This window comes from Myripristis murdjan, chromosome 3 (assembly GCF_902150065.1).
Source record: "Myripristis murdjan chromosome 3, fMyrMur1.1, whole genome shotgun sequence".
Taxonomy (NCBI): domain Eukaryota; kingdom Metazoa; phylum Chordata; class Actinopteri; order Holocentriformes; family Holocentridae; genus Myripristis; species Myripristis murdjan.
Genome location: NC_043982.1, coordinates 32,199,048 through 32,221,184, shown reverse-complemented (window position 1 = coordinate 32,221,184; position 22,137 = coordinate 32,199,048). Strand labels below are relative to the sequence as shown.

The window sequence follows — 22,137 nt, the reverse complement described above, 5'->3', positions numbered from 1 at the left end:
ACGGCCTCTCATTATTAGCTGAAGCTTTCCTGTGACCCTGTAGGTGTCACCACCACTAATGACAGTGCACATACACATAAAAACACACATACGCATACACACACACACACACACACACACACACACACAAAAACAGCGAATATGTCACTTCATTTTGCTCTGATTACTGAAGCAAGTGAGTAATTACGAGGGCCAGGTGAGAGGAGGGGGGGAGAGTTGCTGATTGGGCAGAAATAAGACAGCCTTGTATAAAAGCCATGGTGAATAAGAAACAGAGACAGAGAGATGAATAGGCAAGGGATGGGTGCTGAAAGGGGTGGGGGTGCTATGCTATAGATGGAGAAAGAGAGAAAGACTGGGGGGGGGGGCTGGCGTCCCCAGATTCATGGCTTTGACATCTGCGTCCTTCTCGACTCGCTGCTCACAGCCCGTTTGTCAACCCCCCCCCAACTCTTGCTCTTTCTATCCCCCCTATTGGTCGGCTGTGAAAGGTGGTGGTGGGAGGGGGGCCTGGGAGAAACAGATCCCTTCTCCCTGGACGCTGTGCTGTGCCAGGCAAGCGGGGACACATTTAAGGATGAAGGGGAGGTTAATGTAGTGGGGAGAATGAGGGAGCTGCTGTAACACTCTTCTAATGTAGCTTAAACACATATACAGCTGCAGTGTTCAAAACTTGGACTAATAACACGCACGCGCAAACTCACTCACTTAAAATATCATAATAAAATGGGCTCATAGGCTTAAGTTGAGAAACAGCGCGAAACAGGAATGGAATTAGGACTGATCTTTGGAGAACAGAAAAAATAAAATTAAAAATCTGCCTTTGACATTTAATTCTTTCTTTCCATTCTTCCAACAGAGCAAAGACACCAAACTTTGCAGATAGGTTGGAAATGTCACCCACTACTCAGGCAACAAAGATTATACCAGTTGAGCCAGATGGTGGTGCTATAATAGCATATTTTCGTTTCGGTCCATGACTCCTGAGCTGTAAGTGCTAGCAACCAAATTATTTTAGTTAGAATTATTTTTCCTGGTTTCCCTGGTTCAAGACACCCATTGTGCCCTGGGGAAGATTTCCCATAATACTACATTTTTTCCAAGGCTGTAAATTTGTACTTTGTACTTCAAATTTCACCACATTTCACACAGACCACATCTGTACTGTTCCACAGAAAGTTACTTTTTCAGGTTTTTGATGTGTGATACCATTTCCCCAAAATTTGATTAACAATTTGAATATGACACTTTTTTATGACACTTGCCATAAATCAAAGACATCAAGATATCAATCTGAAATTTGAGGCACCTGTTCAAGCCTGTTCAAGAGGCTAATGTAACCAAACACATCACATTTCATCACTAGGCGGGGGCCAAAAACACAAAAAGTTTAAATCATGTAAACAGCTTAATGGATTTGGCTGAAATTCGATACACATGATATAGGTTCATGTCTCAGTAGATGCATAACATTTGGTTATGATTGATTCAAGTGGGCTACTTATAACAATTCTGTTTTATTTGTTTGTTTGTTTGTTTTTCAAAGATTTCACATTCCAATCTTCAAAAAATAAATTACACTGTAGGTCGTAGAGAGCTGAATTTTTCAGCACATCTACTGAAATGTAACTTTGCTACACTGTAACCTATGGTCAGTTCTTAAGACCATCACTGCATTTTTCAGAATTTGCTAATTCAATTAACATCTATATCTCCACATCTTCATTCACAAGCTACCAAAACTGACACAGACATTCTTTAATTATCCTTGTATGCACAACCTTCCTTGTATGTATTTTGTCAAATGTTTGATCAAACTTCGCATCTTTGACAATACTTTGACTGCTATTGTATTTGTAGTCCATTCGTTCTTTAAAGTACACATAATATTGCAGCTTCAAAGTGATTGTTATAGTATAGTGATCAAGTAAAAAAAAAACAAAACAAAACAAAAAAGAGCCTATCCTTACAAAAAAATTGTGTTATAAAATATCTGGTAGTTGTATGCCATTCAGTTCCACTCCATTTATAACTCAGCTATCATGTACATTTTGAACTTTACTTAAATTACAATGTGGTGAGTATGTCATATAATCAATGGTCATTTCACAGTTGAACTCACTTTACCTTCATAGAATACCACTGCATTAAAACCAATGCATAAGGATTTCATGAAACAATACATGTAGTGTTTGTGCAATTTTCAACAGTTTTGTGATTTGTGATTTTGTGATTTGATATACCACTTTAATCCCATTAAACACTGATCAAATCCTTGACACTGTGATTTGAAATTCTGAGAGTTCCTAGCCTTTGTTTCTCTACTGAAGCGTACAATCACAGATTTGATAATCCATAAACTCTTGGACAGCGTTAGTGCCATGTGCGACTATTTTTGTGTTTTCTGATCATACTGTTTTTGCTTACTTGACAGCTGGGGCAGCAGCTGATCCAGTCTGAACAGCCCATGGTGAGTGTGTCAGGGTTAACGGCTTATAAGAAACCATACGGTGTTCTCTGACCTGCCATGTCCTGTGGCACTCAGGTCACACCTTTGTCCATCCAATCTCCTTCACTAACTGATCTGTCTCTCTAGGTGCTGTCATTCCACCTTTCCATCTAGGTGTGTGTGTGTGTGTGTGCGCGCGTGTGCAAGTGTGCAGGTGTGACCTCTCCCTCATGTCCCAAGGAGCCACTAAAGGCAGTGTGGTGGAACCATCCTATGTCAGGTCACGTTTGGCACAAGCCATTAAACCTATTCAGCAGCAGGGATAGGCTGGCCCAAGAAACACACACACACACACACACACACACACACACACACACACACACACACACACACAGTATTTTGATGGGACACCTTTAATTGATCTATGAAAGATATCTAATATCAAATTTAGCTAAAAATGGTGTGAATAAAACTGAGAATTGAACCCTGTGTGCATGTGTGTGTGTGTGTGTGTGTGTGTGTGTGTGTATGCATTCTGCTGCTTCGCCCATCCGTCAGACCAGCCACACAAGAGACATGTTGTCTTTAAAACAGCTGTGTGTAGAACCGAGAGGCGGGTTGGCTGTTCACAACATGCTCACTGAGCCTCCCCACCGACCCGACTGTTCTCCCTCAGCTATTTGTTACCCTACTCTGGCACCTCCCAGATTAGCAGGCAGAACCCTCACAGTTCTGCCTAAGCCCACCAAGCCTTGCTGGAAAGGATTACTGTAGAAAATGCTCTAGAAGTCCATTTTATTAGTTATTGACTTTTAGGAACGCTCAAATCTGAAATGAATGATGAAGACAGCACTAAAGAATACTGATAAATAAGAAAATCTTGTTTTTAACTGGGTTTACGATCCCTTTAAAATACATGCCTCTCCATTACAAGCTACAAGCTATTACAACCATCACAGATTTGGCTACTTTAGGTTTATAGTTAAAAAAAAAATGACCCACCCCCAATTTCCAATTCAGAACCAGCTGTCACTACCCAGCCCTTCACACCCCTGCTATTTCAGTGGCAGAGGGAACTTTGGGATATTGCATTATAGCCTTTAGATGAAAAATTAATTTACAAAAATATCACTGAACAACTACATTATAAAAAAAAAAAAACATTGTGCAAAGAAAATGAAATCAGTGACGGTTTTTAGAAATTGCTTTTTCCGTAACTGTGGTCAGGGAGGAACATTCTCTATCTGATATTTAACAGAAGCCCAATATCACTCCAATAAAAGAACTAACCCTAATCCTGACAACTACCAACACAGAGACTGTAACACACAGAATGTAGCTATCCCTTGTGTTATCTGCAGTTTGTGGTGAGGATGTGTGAACTGACAAGAGAGAGCATAACCTACCTGATCCCCCGTCAGCCAGGTAGAGGTCTCTGGCATAAAGGACGGAGTCCAGCATGGACTCAAAGAGCAGGAAGTAGCCCTGAGGGAGGAGGAAAAAACATTACTTTCCAACTGAAGGTAGTTAACAATTGCATGGAAGGAAAGAAGCACAAAAATTGATGATGACAAATCAGCGATTTTGTAATTCAACATCACAACTCTGAAAATCTGAAATAGCTGTGACTGAGAACTGAGCACTGTCCCCACGTGGTCTAACCCCATCCCAAAGGCTGAGGTCTGACCCTGCTCTGACCTTGTGTTTCACTCCAGTAGACAGCACATTAACCATGGTATTATTCCATTAATGCTGAAATCGAGTTTTGTCCACATCTTGTTGGCTTCGATTTGAGTGACAGATACTGCTGACAAATGGCTTTGTTTTTTGATGTTCTTTTTTTCCTCCAATCCTCAAACCAACTAATATCTAGTGGACCCTCACCTCTCCAAATCTGACAAATCAGAACAAGATCTCCCCTGTGCTGTGCTTACATTTTGGCCCCGGCAATGTTATATTTATGTGCTCTATGGTTGAGCAGGTTGGGAGGGCACATCTCAGTCTAGGACAACACTTTGAGGTGGGGTAGAATCAATTTGTGTATTTTATTTACTACAACTTCAGGTTACAGAGGTAAATCCAGTTCTCTGATAACATTCACCAGCCCCTGCTGGTTGGGAGTCAAGAGCGGGGACAACTTCTCCCAACAAAAAGAAAGGATGTTTTGTCATCAGCTCATTCAAAATAAGGACACTTCTGCCTCGCTTCATGCAAGGAGGGTGGTGTGGTGAGATACTTCAGTCATGTTATCAGAGAACTGGGGTAATGCCTGTAACCTTAAGTTCTCTTTCAAATATTCACTCACTATGTAGATATACTGACTCCTGGATTGCCACACAAGCTTATCCTGAAGACTGACTGCCAGTAATTAGGCTGACACTCCACAACCCTCAAAGACGCCCACAATCAGCATGCACCAAAGAAGGCCAATATATATAATCTTCCAAAGGTATATGAGTCCAACTGGCCGCCAAATGTATGTGTTGGATAGACACGTCGTCCATAGGTAGCTGGGGCCCAAAGCTCCTTGCTGCTGTAGGCAAAAGAAATGGCCCCAACAATCTGATGAGGAGGGTCTTGTTTTGTGAAAGGCTTGCCAGTATGTGGTTACGTCCATGACACCACCAAGTGACCTGTCTTCCTAAACCCCTCTGTTTTATCCATGCAGATGCATAATGCACACATTGGGCATAGTATATGCAACCCCTGAGGAGAATAGAAGGGGGACGTGGCTGACAGCTCAAGAGGGAGACCACCCAAAGTGGGGTTCATTGGTACAAAAGCCAGATTAGGTCATAGCATACACTCGTGTGTCTCCTGCAGCGAACTGAACGCTGTCAGGGTGCACTGAAAATGCACTGATATTGTTGACTCACTTTGCAGATGCCAGCCATCAGTCAGGGAGGACTGAAGGCAGTCAGCCTTAGAGGGCATGGTGGGGCCAGAGGAAAACACAGACAACTTCTGGGTGGGGTGCTGCTGAGAGGCTACCTGGGGTTCAACAGGGGTATGTGGTAAATTCTCCTTCATATCCACACAGTCAAAGGCTGGTATGGCAGCTGTTACCAGTAATGGGCCCGAGCTGCCCAGGTTGGCTTAGCATGCCAACCTGTGATATACGTTCTCAACAGTGAAATGGCACCAGTGCTCACATGGGATAGGTAAATCAAGTGCTGCTTGGGCTTGCTGAAGCCCAAGACAAGATATATACACTGGGTGAACATCCATAACTGTGGTTTTAGCCATGTACATGCATTCTCATGATGGGGATCTTGCTGTGGGTTTAACAGACCCTCCAGAAAAACGCGATAATATGCGATTCCCGCATAAATCACCAAAATGTCGCTGATTATGCGGGGGTCAATTATTTTCCAAAAGGGCACCTAATTCCCGCATATTTCGCATATTTCCGAAATATGCGGGTCCCGCTTGATTTCACAATTTCCGCATAAAATGAGAAACTATAACTAAAGTAAATAAATGGGGTTGTGATGTTAATTTATATGCGACGCCCGGCCCGACGTCATCAGCTCGCGCATTCACAACACAAGACAACGCAACACAACAACAACGAGCTAATGGAAACGGCGTCCACAGGAGAGAGAAAAGATGATATTGCACTGAACAAGGTTCCCACAAATGGTGCAGTAAGGCTCTTAAACTATTTAGACCTCTAGGTTTGGCTCATTGAGAGCTGTTATTTTTAGAGTTTAGAGTTGATGTTCAACAGTTGAGTTTAAACTGTTTTTGGAAACATTGTAGCAGGGGTCCGTTTCACAAAGCAGGTTTAATGAAAACTCTGAGTCTGTTAAACCTGAAATGAGGGAAACTTTTAGTTTTCCGTTTCACAGAGGGTAACATAAGCTCTCGGTCAGTTACCGCAGTAACAGACTCCATGAAACTAACCTGGTTGGGACCAGGTTTTTCTCATGAAACCTCGAGTTTCTCCCTGTGTCCGTCCGCCCTCTTTCAGCCACACACGGTATTTAACTTCCTCATTCATTCAGTCAGCAGGCGAGTTTTGGCGTGGCATATTAGTTCTGCCGCCTGTTATTAATAATTAAAAAACAGTCAGTAGGCCATTAGTAGTTAGGTGGCGACATTTTTTCACGAACATGGCATGTCCTTTCGATAACGATCCCGCTGCGCAGAGAATTAAATATTCGTCGGGAGATAAGACCGCGCATAGATGTTTATGCCGAGGTCTTAGCCTACCTGTTTGAAGAATGTTTTTAATTTCATCTTAAGCTGCTGCCAAGTGCGCTTCTTCCCCGCGGCATTGCACCTAAATGAAATAAATTAATAGGCAACTATTCAAGCAGTTTTCCCCTGTAATATTTGATTGCGGCGGACTACATTTAAACTTACGCACTGACCCGAGCAGCAGTGTTCTCCCACGCCGTCTCCCTCTCCTTTGCCGCTGCAGCGGTGTTGCACTTAAAAACATGTTCAGACTCGCTGTATGAATCCATTGAGATTTCCAAATCAGCTGGGTGAAAAACGCAGTCCGACGCTTCCCCGTTGCCATGGTGACTCGTCAAATCGAGGCTACATTGACACTGTCTTTTTAGAGCTGTGGTGCACGCGCTTAACTCCAGGTGATTAAACTAACTCAAATCAGCTGTTCTGGAACCGAAAAATCAGAGTTTCCTATCTCAGAGTAGATCAACTCAGAGTTTGGGGTAAGACTCAGAGTTTGTTGAACCTGCTTCGTGAAATGGACCCCAGATGGTTTGTTCTACCCGCAATTTATGATTGAGGAATGTTTAAGCCATGCTTAAGTTGATAAAATAAAATAAATTAAACATTACCAACACTTTCTGTGATGTAGCTTGCTTCTAGTATGCCTGTTTATCATAGGATATCTTTAAAATTGGTCTTTTTCATTCAGTAGTAGCCTAGTAACAGGGTGTGGAAGAAGAATCACCTTTTTTCAGTTCCCGCATATTTCGCATCTTTTCGCATATTTCACAACTATTCGCATACTTCGCAACTTCCCGCAATTTCACCGCATAAAATGACATTAAAAACCCGCATATTAATCACATAATCAAGGATTGTAGCCCGCGGAATCAAGGATTTTAGTCCGTAATTGATGGTCTAACTGGTGTGCTAGCAGCTACTATGTTAGGCCGTGTGGATGCCACGGCCACGACTCTTGGTAGCTAAAGCAGGCCTACAGCAGAACAGAAAGTCATATAGCTTCAGTTCAGTTTGACAAATACACTGGTGCGTTTAGACTCCTCATAATTCATAGGTATTAACGTCAATGGCTAAAAATAAAATTGTGAGGGAAAACCAACTCTACTACTGCTCTTCAAAATAAGAGCAGAGGGAGGAGGAGAGGTGAGGGCCAGAACAGAGGATGAAGACTGGATGGAGGTGTGTTTGTGTGTGTGTGTGTGTGTGTGTGTGTGAGGGAGGGTGGGGCTGGTGGAGGTGGGAGTTGAGGGCACTAAATGTGAAGAACACAGCGAGCAGAGATGATGAGCAGGATGAGAGTGAGGCAGAAAGATATAGAGAGAACGCTGTAGCCCTCTGAATAGTAATGAGTGAGATAAGAGCCGTATTATTCACATAAGACAACCTTTCATTGGAGAGAGAGGAGAGCAAGAGGCAGACAAACAAGGAGCCAGCCCGATTTATAACTCTGACTCCAATCGCCACAATCTCTGCCATGGACATGAGCTGATAATGATGACTTGCGATGACGGTGATATAACTGACTCATCCTCCTACAGTAAGGACGAGATACATTCTCTGTGCTTCTGTGACAGTGAACTGGTTTCTTTGCGAGTCAGACACAAAGATCGTCTGCAGACTGCTGCGGTCCAGTCGATGTCCTTAGCGTTGGACCAGGTCGTTTTTAAAACCCTCACACAGCGTACCGCGGCCTCGTAATTTAGAGCCCAATTTCACGGGACACTGCCTCACTTGAAGGAAAGAGGATATGAGAGGGGGAGAGAGAGCGAGAGAGAGAGTAAAGCCAGAAAGCAGACTTGTGCCTTACTTTATCTTGGATGATGCTCCAGGATTACTGCCACCCCTACTGGTCTTCCATGACCTCTCTACTGTATATTGCCACCCACTTCAGTTACACATTCTCAATGTGAATTATCAAACACAAAAAATACAGATGCCACCTCTACACCACTAGACTGTGGTGTGAGGAAAATGAGGCAAAACAGCTAAACTCTGAAGCAGAGGTTAATCTAAGATAACTTCAGTGAGAGATCTTATGTATGAGACAAACAAAAAGCATGCAACGTAACATTTTGACCATCATTAACGTGCAGCAACCCACATCCCTCTACATTAGTCAGAATTAGAATGGTTACTTTTTAAGTCTAAAAACTGTGCATCTATCAGGTCAATCAGGGAAAATTTGTAAAGACGCAGGTGTAGCTTCAAAATGCATTTCCTTTGTTGCAGCTAGAGGATTACAAAGTTATAAATATTGGTTTTAATTATTGGCTAGCACCCTCCATCAGGCCAGTCAGTGTATTTTTTTCAAGCCAGGGCACAGTGCCAAAATGCATCCCTCCGGGTGAGGTTTTCTAAAAATCATAACAGTGGTGTCTTAGGTATCATATTTGGGTTTGCATATTTCCCCTTTAGTTAGAAAGCTCCCATTTACACCAATTGGTGAAGTACATCTGTTTTTCAAATGTATCATCTCTCTATGATATATAATAATTTATCATGGTTGATGAGGTTGTTGATTTGTACTAAATAATTCAATGATTAATTGGCCTGGCGCTGGGATTTCTGACTTTCAAAACTGACTTTGGGGCCCTTACACTGTTCTGGAAGAGAACACTACCCACCCTCTGGCCCATTCTTTAATCAACAACATGATCTTGATACTACCAGAGTGATCCGCCTAATTGAAAGATTTAGTTACTTAACTGCACTCGAAACAACCAAAATTATCGCCTTTCTCCTTTATCTCACTTCACTTTATCTTTTCTTTTCACTTGCTTTAAAGAAAATGAGATTAAAGACTCAATACTGGATTAAATTACTTGTTAAAGTTTGATACCACTTTAACCAATCCATCCATCCATCCATGTTCAATAAGACAGACAGGCCAGGTATCAGTGTGAGAAAACAGCTTAGTTTCTTGTGAGACAGCCAGACTGGTGTAGGCTATGCGCTGCAGTATAGTCAGAGTACATTTCCATAAAACAGACTAATGAAAACCTAATGAGAATGGGCTGGAGCAGCTTATACACATTAACAAAATTAGCATATAAAATACATTCCCCTGAGTGGGCCACCACGCACACACACACACATGCACACACACACCTCTACACATTGCACCCATGCACACAGACAAAAAAACATACACTGGCATAAACGCTTTTACAGCTGTGCTACATTTGTAAAGGATTTCTTCCATTAGCTGTTTCACTGAGTTGTCAGCGTCTTTAAAGTCACATGAAATGTTGTACAACAGCATACTTTTTTTTTTTTTTTTTTTTTTACTGTCAAGCGGTTCTTAAAGACTATATGGAAAGGCCTTTTCTATTTACTGTTGAAATGTTTTTCTGTCTCCAAATGCTAGAGGCACAGTGGAAAAAAACCTGGCTATGCTACATTTTACAGATTTCTGGGTCCATCAACTTTCGAAGAGAGTGGCTGTCAATTACAGCTACCATGAGACATTTTTGTACATAAAAAAGAAAATCTGCATCAGCAGTTTGCAATTTTCTCTGGCCTCCAGTAACTCCTCTCTCCCTCTGCATTCAACACACGTCTTCCTCAATTACTGCAGAACATCATCAGTTCCAGTCCCAGGAGGACCAAGACAAAATAAAGGGGATGGTGTGTGCATGCATGCGTGAGTGTCAGGGTGTGTGTGTGCGTGCGTGCGTGTGTGTATGCATGCGTGTGTGTGAGAGTGAGGATAGTAGCACAGGAGTATTTCCATGCTCCACTGCACACTGAAGGCAGCATCATTACATGAACTGGCCTCCTCTATCGTATTCTACAGTCAGATGACACCAAATTAGCATAAACATATCACATATCCCTGTAATAGATTTTTGGGATGTAATTCTTTGTAGGTGTAGGATGCGCAGGCCCCAGCATCAGCCTAATTTCCATTAAACCCACACAAAAAAAAGGAGATAAGGAGAAAGACAGTATAAACAGAAAGCAATATATAGCACAGCTGTGAAATCATTAGAAGCAATGGCTGAGGCTCTTATGCAACCGATGATAAGGACATGATGCGTTTTTATAGCCGAGGGATCTAGCCTGAGGAGATCAGGCTGGTCGCCTCTGTGGCATCCCTCAAAGCTCTTTTGAAAAACCCACTTTATTACACTTGTGTTTACTTGAAATAGTTGTTTTTACATTAACCATGTTTTTAATTTGGTTTGAATATTTTTTTCCCACTAGATGTTGACTATATTGTTTAATGATTAATACACTACACTATATTACATCATGTATTATTTGTTTTACTTCAATCCCATTTCAGTAAAACTTTTGATAAAGCATTGAGAGGATGGTTTACCTCAAAAGACTCTGTATTCTGTGCCAGTATTCAGTATTATTTATTGTAATTTGTGTTTCCCCAGAATTTTAGTATTGTCACGGTAGAAAAGCTTTTGAAACAGCATTTAGAGTAGACCATAATGGGACACTAAAACTCTCCACTGAAACCCAGAGTAATAAAACTTACTTAATAGTCTCTAGGATACACCAGACCTTTACATGAAGAATTTATTTTCAAAATGTGCAAAGACAATTACATTTCAGTTTTGATTGCCATGACTATTTCATGACTCTGACTACTTTCATGTAGTTGTGGTCAGGAAAGAAAGGTTTTTTTTGTTGTTGTTGTTTTAGGGTTAGCAGGTCTTTAAAAGGCAAGGTGATCCACTTTCTTGATGATTAATTTTCCAAAAACATTATTGAAAAATTGAATGAATAATTAAAACGTGCAAAAAAATTGGAATACAGGTTTTACAGACCGTTTTATGCACTTTGAAGGAATATCGATCATATCAGCCATAAAGAACAGTGACTAGCAGATAATAATAATAATATTTTGCAATAGAACAGGATTGTCCCAATATACTGGTCTGAACCAGGTACAGTATAATGTCACTGTCCAGTGAGAACCTTGTATCTCTAATTTTAGTGATTTTAATGTTGTAACCTTATTGGAATATTTACATGCTCATCTATGGTGGGACAGCAGCATAATTTCCAAATGCATGGCTTTACCGCTTGGATTTTGTAAAAGGCCCCTTTAAATGAAAACTCATTTGGTTCTAAGGTCATTCAGTAAGTCAGCAGCAGCATAAAATGTGAAGACAATGTTTGTCTTTGTAAATAATGGGTGAAATAAAAGTTTATAGCTGTAACTCCAAATATGAGCTATAGTAATCACAATATATTTGTATTCAAAAGGTACTTGACAAAGCAGTCACTGGCTGTTATTAATGTCATCGCTCTCAGGGAACATGGGTCCATTTTTCTCCAAAAACAATAATGTCTACTGAGCAGTGCGGGATTATGGGTTTAGGCTGATGATGGCTGTCAGAGAGGTATGCCACAGAGTTCAAGCTGCTTATATTCAACTATTTCTTTGCAAGACCAGCAAGGGTAAATTATAGCAAAGAGCACAGTTAAGTCCATCATGTTTCACCAAAGCTTCAGAAACTGGAAACAAATTTGTTTAGACTCTGACCACTGTCAAAAACTGTGACATGATGGGATGTTAGGTTACCAAGTTTCTGTCCGATAAACAAGCAGCTTGTGACTCAATGTGACTTTGATTTATAAGCTTTGCTTGGCCTGTAATTTGGCAATGAGAACCTAAACAAACCAACTACAAGAATGTAACAGAATGCATAAATTATTTCATTGTGCATTATGCACACACTGTATCCACTGAAACATGCAGGTAGACCTGCAGCTATGGAGAAATGACAGAGATAAGCTATTCGTTCAATAAATGCCAGTATTTTCCTCAGACAATGTTAATGTCCAGCAAGCAGCAGCAAAATGTATTATTGGAATGTACATCAATCAAAAACCTGGGATATTACAAAGAATGATATGTGGATAATGCATTGGGAGTTTTGTTAAACAAGCAGCTGGCTGAAAACTATTTCCTGAAGTACGCAGAACTGAGGCGGGTAAAAGTAGCCAATAAATCCTCATTAGAACATGGACACACCTGTGGCACTGTCAATGTGTGTGCAAGCGTGTGTGCATATATTTCCCTGCATCTGAGTCTCTGTCCGTGTGTTTGTGTGTTTGTGTGTGTGTGTGTGTGTGTGTGTGTGTGTGTGTGTGCGTGTGTGACTGACAGTCAGTCAGACTGGAGGACAGGATGACTGATGACTACCGCCCTCTGCTTGGGCAGGTGAGACTCCAAGCACTGATAATGAGGCTTGAGAGGAAAGGCTGCCATTAATTTGACTGCACACCTCCACCACACACAGTGATTCTGTTTCTGTGTGTGTGTGTGTGTGTGTGACTGAGAGAGAGAGAGAGAGACAGAGACAGACAGAGAGAGAGAGAAAGAGAGAGAGAGAGAAAGAAAGAGAGACAGTACATATGCCTGTGATTCTCATTGTTTCGCCAAACTACGTCCACCTCAAGGTAAAATGCCAGCGATGCACCAAATCCCCCACAACAGAGAAGTCAAACAAGACTCTTGACATTCTGCAGGTTCAGGACTCCTTTCACATTTAATGAAACAGATTGACCGCTCATGGCTTCCGTGGAACAATTTGCCATTCTGGCAGAGTCTTCCAAGGTGAATTTGCCTCTTCCTATTTCCTCAATAGGCTCACTACTCAGAGACACTGGCCTTCCTCTCCAAACACACACTGCTATCGAGGAGAAAATGTACAGTATGAAACCAGTTCACAGTTAGACTCAAGGTAGTTCGTAACAGAGATATCCCCCCTAAAATCCTTCTATTGTTATCTATCAACAATCTGTGCTTGTGACGATGCATTAATAACTCAAATTTTTGGTGTACCCCCTATCCCTCAGCCTTCTTCGTTGTCTTCAACTTAAAGCAGCAGTGGTGGTAATACCAGTAAATGCAAGAGTGTTACTCAAACCACAACTTGTTTTGTGGCTGCTTTGCATTCTGTTCTAGTGAAGCTACTGTGATTGGAGAAACTGGCAACTCGAGTTCTTCTGTGATGAATCCCTCTGTGTGTAATTGTTGAACATCCGTGCACAATGGCTGTTATAGAAGCCCTGGCTCTTTGATTCTGGAGGACTGACATGAAAACCTGACATTTACCTGACTGTTTTGATAGCTGATAAAGTTTCTGCAGTCAAACTCCATTGTAGCTGTGATGGAAATGACATTACATGATGTTGTGCAAGTGCAAGTCTGGTTTACAGTCTGATGCCCGCACAAAGCTAGATGGAAAGCGAGAAAGTTGACTCCAATATTATGTGGGAAAATCGAGCTACAAAGTTTGTTGAAGACAACTCCCAATGGACAATGGTCTCTTATGTCCTAAAGTCTCCCGTTAAACACTATCAGGCTAGCAGGCCCATCACCTATGATTGATCTTGGAATGGCAGTCTTTATTTAGCCTTTCGGTAACTCCCCCACAGCCCCCAGTCTCCTATCTGCACCGGCCTGTTTGTTTTGTAGCGTGCTAAGAGAGAAGAGCGATCAATGTTGTGAGTTATGAAATGACAGTGGAGCTGCAAAAGGCAGTCTCTCAAACATTGCCACAACAGACAGCCACTCATCTGCCCCCTTCCCCTCCACAACCACTGAAGACGCAGCACATTTATCACCCATCTCTGTCTATTAGCCCTGTAACCATTGTCTTTCTGTCTGCTCCGACAATTTGACAGCTGAACTTCTCTGATATAATGTGTTGCTTCTCTTGCTCAACAACCTGAATTGGGTAAGTAGTTTTCACTTTCTAAAATGACTCTGCCAGATTAATTCTTTATACACTCTCTGTGTTCTGGCAATGTTAAAGGTAAGGACCGCTAGATTTTATTTAAACTATGAGGTCATGTTAGACTGACTTTAAATTATGGCAAGCCATTTTAACATTTATCAGCTAGACTGGATACTCATTCATGATATGTGCAACGTCACTTTGCCAAGTCAAAGCTCATTACTTTTGAGACATCTGCAACTAATATTTTGAGATATCTGCATGTACCAGGTATTTGAGATATCCTTCTGTTTTGTAAGACACATCTTGCTTTCTGCTCAGGCCTTGCAAACAGCATTTGCTTTACATCGTCTATCTTTTCAATCCATAAAAAATAATATATAATAATATAAAATAATATAATATAAAATAAATGTTTTTATATTTTATTATATTAATACTTTTAAATAGCAAGGGCATGATAGTGCAATGGCTTCTTCTCTTATGAGGCAAACAACACCAGCAAGGGCACCGTGGCCTGTTTGTACTGTCTCTGAATCCACCCCCGGGCCGCTCTGAGTCGATGTGGCTCCCAGGAGTTTTAAAAGCTAGTGGCCTGTCTGCTTTATTTCCAGCCTATGTTCCTCAGCACCGTTTGAGCATTACTGAAAAGAGTTTCAGCAAAACCAAGACGTGGTGTGACACTGATTATTGAGTTTTTGGACACTGGACATTCTGTCGTCATCTGTCATAGCTAGCTACCATTTGAACTGCATTACATTTTAACAGGACTGGATATGGATTCAATGGCTAACTGGACTATTTCAGAGCTTGTGTTGTAAGGAGTCTTGTTGGTTATTGCATTCATGAGTGGAGCGCCAGCTTCACGGCACAGGTTGGCATGCATGCATGTGTGGGGGCTGATGTGTGTTTGACTATGTTAACATTATAAGACTGTGTGGCTGTATGTGGTTATACAGGCACCCAACACCACTGACTGTAAAACTGTGTACTGATTCACTGACCTATGCTTGCTTTCATGCCCCACAGGTCTTGTGTGCCTGTCTGATTTATCAGTTATCTGACTGAGGTCTGCACAGGTTTTTGGCAAAATCCATGCCGCCAACCATGGGTCTTAATAGGTTTGCTAGGATGCTATTATGTTTATAGCATGCCATAACATTACTACTAAAAATACATTTTTTTGTTATACTGGTGTACATGATGAGATGAAAGATTAGCTAGCAAGATAAAATATTATTTTTTAATTTTATTTTGATTTTTAAAAAACTTGCTGATACAAGCCTATACAGTGATTAATGACAAATATACAGAAAAAGGACTTCTGAAACAGCTTTATGAAAAATTTTAAGTTACATCCTAAAGCAATGACTTCTACAGAATCTCTTTGGCATAGCTGTAAGACAGTTGCTGGCTATGCCAGCTTTACACATTCAATCCAAACTACAGCCATTTACACTGGGCCAAAAGTCTACTGCCTTGACAACTGTCATTTTTCCATTTTATACAGGCAGATTGGAGGGCAGCCTTTAAAGCCCTGGGCACCCTGAGAAATGTCTGCCATCGCTGCTGTGATGAGAAGTGACTGGAGAATTCTTAGATTTATTAGCGCTCCGTGAGCTGGTGTCATCAGACATTACGCCCCCTATCCTTCACCGTTCCACCGGCACGTCACCCACCGAATTTCAATTTCCCCAGCAAGAGGATGAGAAGGCTCTGGCTGCTGACCCCTGCTCATGACCCTGGGGTTTCGCAATGGATGGGCGAGGTGGAGGGGGGACAGATACGGGATGCTCATGAATTAGGATGACTTCAGCGGTGCGTTCAACTTTGGCTGTCGCGCCTGTATCACTATGGAGAATCTCCCTGATAAATGGGCATCAAGGCTAAGGAAGACTGCTCTTCCTGGTTAGGTATTCAGGGGAGCTCATAGTCAAGTTTAGCCCCTGTTAGGCCATGTTTAAAACATGCCTCAGTGCTGCTGGCACCTTGGACTCTGCAAGCTCATTGGCTGGTAAAGGTCCAATCCAAGATTAATTTGACCATCTACAGTTTGAATATATGCATATGTTCTTGAGTTACACCATAGACAGAAAGAAAAAAGCATTTCTCAATGCTTACACATTACACACAAACGTTTTTACAGCTTAAAAAATACAAAAGGCTCCTGTGTAACTCTCACATAATGTCCATCTTTCTGTCAAAATCTCACTGAACAAACTCAGAAAAAGCCAAAGGATGGGAAGCCTTTGTAAAATATACAGTAAGATCCAGAAAAGTCAGTGGCTCATAGTCACAAAACGTGGCCAAGAGACTCAAGTCTCTTAAGAAATTAAAATAACTTTAATTTACAGGGCAAGAACAGGTTAAAGACGTTCCACCAATGTGTTGGGAACTAGTGTGGTTTTCACCTACATCCACAGAGCACTTGTTCATTCTGCACTAAGGTCCCAGGGCAGCTCTCAACAAATCCTCAACCCAGCAAATCAATATGTGGACGAAGCCTATCCCAACAATTCAAGATGGGACACAGACGCAAATTCCAGATTGGATCTTTACCTGATTACAACATTTTTATTAAGGTGGTAACTGAGGTTTCAAAAGCTTTATCTGTTAAAAGTTGTCCTTGCCTGAAAGTTAGAACCATTTTTTTTTCATGACACAAAATCAGAAAAAAGTTTCTCTTTATCCAAAAGTCACTGATTTCAAATTACCCCCTTGTCATATAGGCCTGAAATAGGTTTGTGTTCCTTGTCACCATGTCCACTGATGTAATCTCACCTTTCAATTTACCATTCAAATTACAGTTTCTGGGTCACTGTAATTACTTTCTCTGTCGTAATAGTGATTTTTTTTTTTTTGCTGTTTGACTCATAATACTGTGAGTGCTTCCTTCACTGCAGTGCTGTGAATTTACATCTATGTATGTCTGTGTCTATACTGACCATCCACTCTGAGATGATGATGTCCACCTTTTCCACTGGGAGGTTGATGTCCTCTATGCGGCCTTTGATGAGAGTGATCCTGTCCTCTAACTGGTTGGACCTGCGGGTACCGTGCCAGAGTGAGACTTAGAAATGCAACTTGTGGAGCATCAAAGTCACTTTCATGTTAAAATCAACGGTCACCAATGGATGCTGTAGTTTCACTGTGGCACACAGCCACTGCACAATACAGTGTATACTATGAACCGTGAGAAACATAATTATAGTAAAGAATTTTGATTGTCTTGGTAGAAGAAATTCTGCCCCCCCCCCCCCCCCCCCCCCCCCCCCAGTCAAACAGTAAAGTTATATGTACAAACTAGTAATAGAAATAAAATACATTCAACCTCTGCTGTTCACTGCTAAAGCACAACCTTAAGACAGTTTCTGCCCTTGAATTATGCTGCATGAGTTGTTTTTTTTTTTTTTTTTTTTTTTTTTGGAGCTTTACAAACCTAGCCCCATTGACTTCTATAGTTTGGGTGAAGACCGAAATGCATCTTTAAGGGCTGATTTACTGTGTGTTTGGTAGTACACACGTTAGCCCCCACAGACAAACTGCAGTGGAGCTTACTCACCTCTGACACAGGAGTGGGTAGATAATCGCATTTTCAGTATGGGGCACAATATGCCTTTATTAAATAGCACAACCAAGCTGATTAACTTACCACCTCGGCTCTGCTATATCACTCTTCAGATAAAGATTATTTGTAAAATATCAGAATATGTGAGACAACAGGCTTCTAAAAACACAACATGCATACTGCAATTTATAGAGCAAAAACAACAATATTCACTATCCTGTTACAAACTTTTTGTGTAATTTCCAAACGCAATTTTTTTTTTGCCATACATTTCCTGACTTTCCAGCCCTGGTTGCTTATAACAGTGTCAAGAGCCAGCAGGGAATACAAGATCAAACCTGCCTAAATGATCCTTCCTTTCTGACTGGCCAGTCTGGGTATCAATCTCTGTGAATATTCCATTATCATGACAGCTAATGTTACTGAGGACAGAACAATTACTCACAGCCTAGAGTGCATTTCTGTAGCAGCGATCCTTATCTTGAACTGTCTCTCCTCTCTCCTGCTCTGCTCCTGCTGCTATCACCTTCTCCCAGAGCCCCCCTCCTCCCTTTTCACAAGAGGGAAACACTGTAATCTCATTATTGGGGTAATTTAGAGGACAATGTCAGGACTCCAGAGACAGAGTCTCTATCTGTGTGTCTTCACAGGCACGCATGTGTGTGTGTGTGTGTTTTTGTGTGTGTGTGTGTGTGTGTGTGTGACAGGGAGTAAGAGATTGTGTTTCATCATAGGTAACCTATCTTTACAATAAACTACCATCCTTTTAGAGAATTGTGGCCTTTGCCATACAAGGAAGTTTTTTTTGTTTTTTTTTTTTCAATAATTTGAGCGCGTATGCCCCTTCTCGTAATCAAAAATTAAATTTCACTACTGATTTTTTTTTTCCACTCAGTTGCCTAAAATCAAGGCATTCTATTGGATAATCAATCAATTCCACCCATTTGCACAAACCATTTTAAAAAAGTATTTAGAGCTTATCCATTAAGGAAGTGACTGTGAAGGAAGGAAGTCACGTCCAGCTTTTCATTTAAACTTTGGCGACAGAGTGGAGACAGGAGATGGATGCTCCTGCTTAACCAACAGGAGCCACTTTAATTACCATCCTTATATTAACATCAAGAGCAAGTGACGGATGCACACAGGCAGACACGCACACACACGCGCGCACACGCACACACACACAGAAATAAGAGTTGTAAAATTACAAGGCAGGGGAACGGCAGAACTAAAGGACCTAAGGGCCATGTTTATGTAGGTATATGTATGCTTGTGTGCATGTGTGTGTGTGTGTGTGTGTGTGTGTGTGTGTGTGTGTGTGTGTAAGAGGGTAGCGTTACAACCCCTCTCATTCATTGAATCTTTGCTGCTGGGAAACCTAAGACACGACCAGCATGCCAACACACACTCCGACAGCGAGTCAGTGGGCTGTAAAATTAAAACGTCCTTTCTTCAGCAATCCCGTTGTCTTGCTTATATGACACCCTCTTACATAATGATAATAATAACGGTCATAATGGCCCGTAACTCAAAAATACATTTTGAAGTAAGGGGTGTAATGGAAGCAGCCGATGCAGGTAAATGTAGGGAGACTGGTGGAGGTGATGTGCTCAACTGTGGACCACTGTCTGCTAGAGGAATGGAAACATACAGCACCTGAAATTTCACTGAGAACTGTATTAAAAGTATCAGTGGGGGGTGGGGGGCTACTGTGCATGTGTGTATTTGACTGACTGCAGGTCTCACACTGCAGTTACCGCGGGGGAGCAGAGGCGAGGGGTGAATCAGTCAGACTTCGGGTATAAATTATGTGTATTACAGCCACAGCGACTGACAGCGGCTCTATTGAAGTCAACCAGCTGAAACAAATGAAAGGTGGCTGGAGGTCACACAGACCTCTACTCCCACAATCCCATGCTACTGCAAACACATGGGAAGGGGTCTCGTCAACGCTATGGCAGAGAAGCGGGCTCATTCACCACAGTCGAGGCAAACTGGCCAGGAAACACTTAAACTCACATCAGTGAATCTAACTGTTGAAGGCAGGAAATTATATTTCGATGAGCCAGATGAATGGACACACTTATATCAACACACATACAAACACACACACACTAAAGGAAAAGTTGCCCCTTTCTTCCACTGTCAGATCTAATCAATCAATCTTTTTTTCAGTTTTTGTCTTTTTCTGGCAAATGTTTGCACATACCAAAGTTTACAGCAATGCCACTCCCAGCAGCGCTGCTGCACCACTGTTGAGTGAATGTCATGGAAACGCTGAATTCAAAGACATTTCTTAATGACGGGGTTTTCAGGGTTTTAAAAAGGCATTACAGGAAATAGTGACAGCCCGAATATGTGTTTGTCTCACCTTACTATGTCCATGGCCTGATAAATGATTTCTGATTGGTCCACTCCTATAACCTTCTTGGCTCCAGCTTTAGCAGCAAACATGGACAGTATGCCAGTCCCACAGCCCACATCTAACACCACCTGCAGCACAGAGGGTAGAGACATACAGAATTAAATGCATAAGAATATTTTAAAACTCCATAACTGAACATTTTGTTTCCATATGCATATTTATGCCAAATAAATACCACATGCTTATAGACGCACCTAGAGACATCATCATAAGGTCATAACAGAAAGTCCACATATAGATATGATGTTTTAAATCGTAAATGACTTTGCTTCCATGTCATCATGATCAGTGTGTGTGTGTGTGTGTGTGTGTATGACCATATTGAGTGGCAGCATTATTTAAGCAATTAAGATTGAGACCTGATGCTGACCCGGAGGATGATGATGTAAGTTTATTCATTAGGAGGAGGAGTGTCACCTGAGGACAAGACATCAGCTGACGAGCTGATGACGAGAATCTCATTCATCCCCAATATATTGCATGGAAAATTATTTGGGATAATTAGCTTCACCTTAACAGGAGCATAAAGGGAGCTTAATACAACCCACATCTGGGTAAGAATGCAAACGCTGTTTACCCCTGTTTCCATCTTGGCATGTTTTTTTTTTTTTTTTTTTGTATTGGTGAAATTAAGTGACATAGGGGACAAATAAATTACACCAAGTGAACACAAGATACAGATGGTGGACAAACAATAAAAACCACCACAGACAACAACATAAAGTTGCAATGGTATGTATATAGGTGTGTGTGCGTGTGTGTGTGTGTGTGTGTGCCTGTGCGTGTGCCATCTTGGCATGTTCATTAAAGCTTGGACCTTTCTTGGCAGCTCAGTGCGTAGTTAAAGACGGCCCCGCATTTGGTGTTCAGTAATTCAGGTAGTGTACTGATGAATTAGTATACATTCATAAATTATTGCCATAAGCCTACATCATCCTGTTTTGGCAGCAATTAATTTGATACAAATAAATTAAAAGTTGATCACTTTACAGGTATACTTGCTGTGAAAACAAATTCTGGTAGGTTTGTTTGGCTTTTTCACACAACAGCTCCCACTGTGTGACCGTCTGCCATTGGTCTGAAATATTACAATTGGCTTGTTGCCTTCTGTGGAAGAGTCTCCATCTTCTGCTGGTTCATTAACTTCTCCAGGAGAGCTGGTGGGAGCTTGATTTTACCCACATTTGTCTGTTAGCAAGATATCTCAAACACTTACAAATGAATTTGACAAAATTTTGGACACATCACCCTTCATCCAAGGGTCAGCTGATTACACTGTGGTGATAATCCAGATTTGGGATTTCAACCAATAGGCAATTATCATTTATTACTCATAAATTTTATGCTACATTCATGTGCTGGTGGGAAAGTCAAACATTGGGACAGCTGCAAGACCACACTGTACTGATGTGTTATTTTGTCAGAAAATCAAACCTTGATAACAAAAGAGAAACAAACATAAACCGAGGCTGCAGTTTGCAAGTTAGAGGAGTGTTCAACAATCTACCAAATGTCTTTCTGTGGTTTCCATCTCCATGATAATTTTGCTTGGTCAACTCTTCTAAATGCAAGGTTCAGTTTCAGCTTACTGAGTTTTTTTTTTTTTTTAGAGAATCTCTGCACCATCTATCCTTCAAACCTCTACTACCTCCTCCTATTCACTCAGCGGTCTTTGTCAGTCTTTCCCTGCGGCCATGTTTTTTGTTGTTCATAGTTTCTGCCACTGTAACATGTGCCACCGCTGCTGTGGAATGTAAACAAACAATATGAAGCTGCAGCAAGT

At 41.4% G+C, this 22,137-nt stretch overlaps 1 protein-coding gene across 3 annotated transcripts in view; it reads right to left on the bottom strand.

The window, feature by feature from the left end:
* The window catches only part of prmt3 (protein arginine methyltransferase 3), a 56,736-nt gene that overhangs the window by 28,274 nt on the left and 6,325 nt on the right, over positions 1 to 22,137 (bottom strand). For all 3 annotated transcript variants that reach the window (XM_030079875.1, XM_030079858.1, XM_030079867.1), the window contains exons 9-11: positions 20,301 to 20,422; positions 17,307 to 17,406; positions 3,856 to 3,934 (exon numbers count right to left, since the gene is read on the bottom strand). In XM_030079875.1, coding sequence (XP_029935735.1) covers positions 3,856 to 3,934; positions 17,307 to 17,406; positions 20,301 to 20,422 — 301 coding nt within the window. The remainder of the gene's footprint in view (positions 1 to 3,855; positions 3,935 to 17,306; positions 17,407 to 20,300; positions 20,423 to 22,137) is intronic.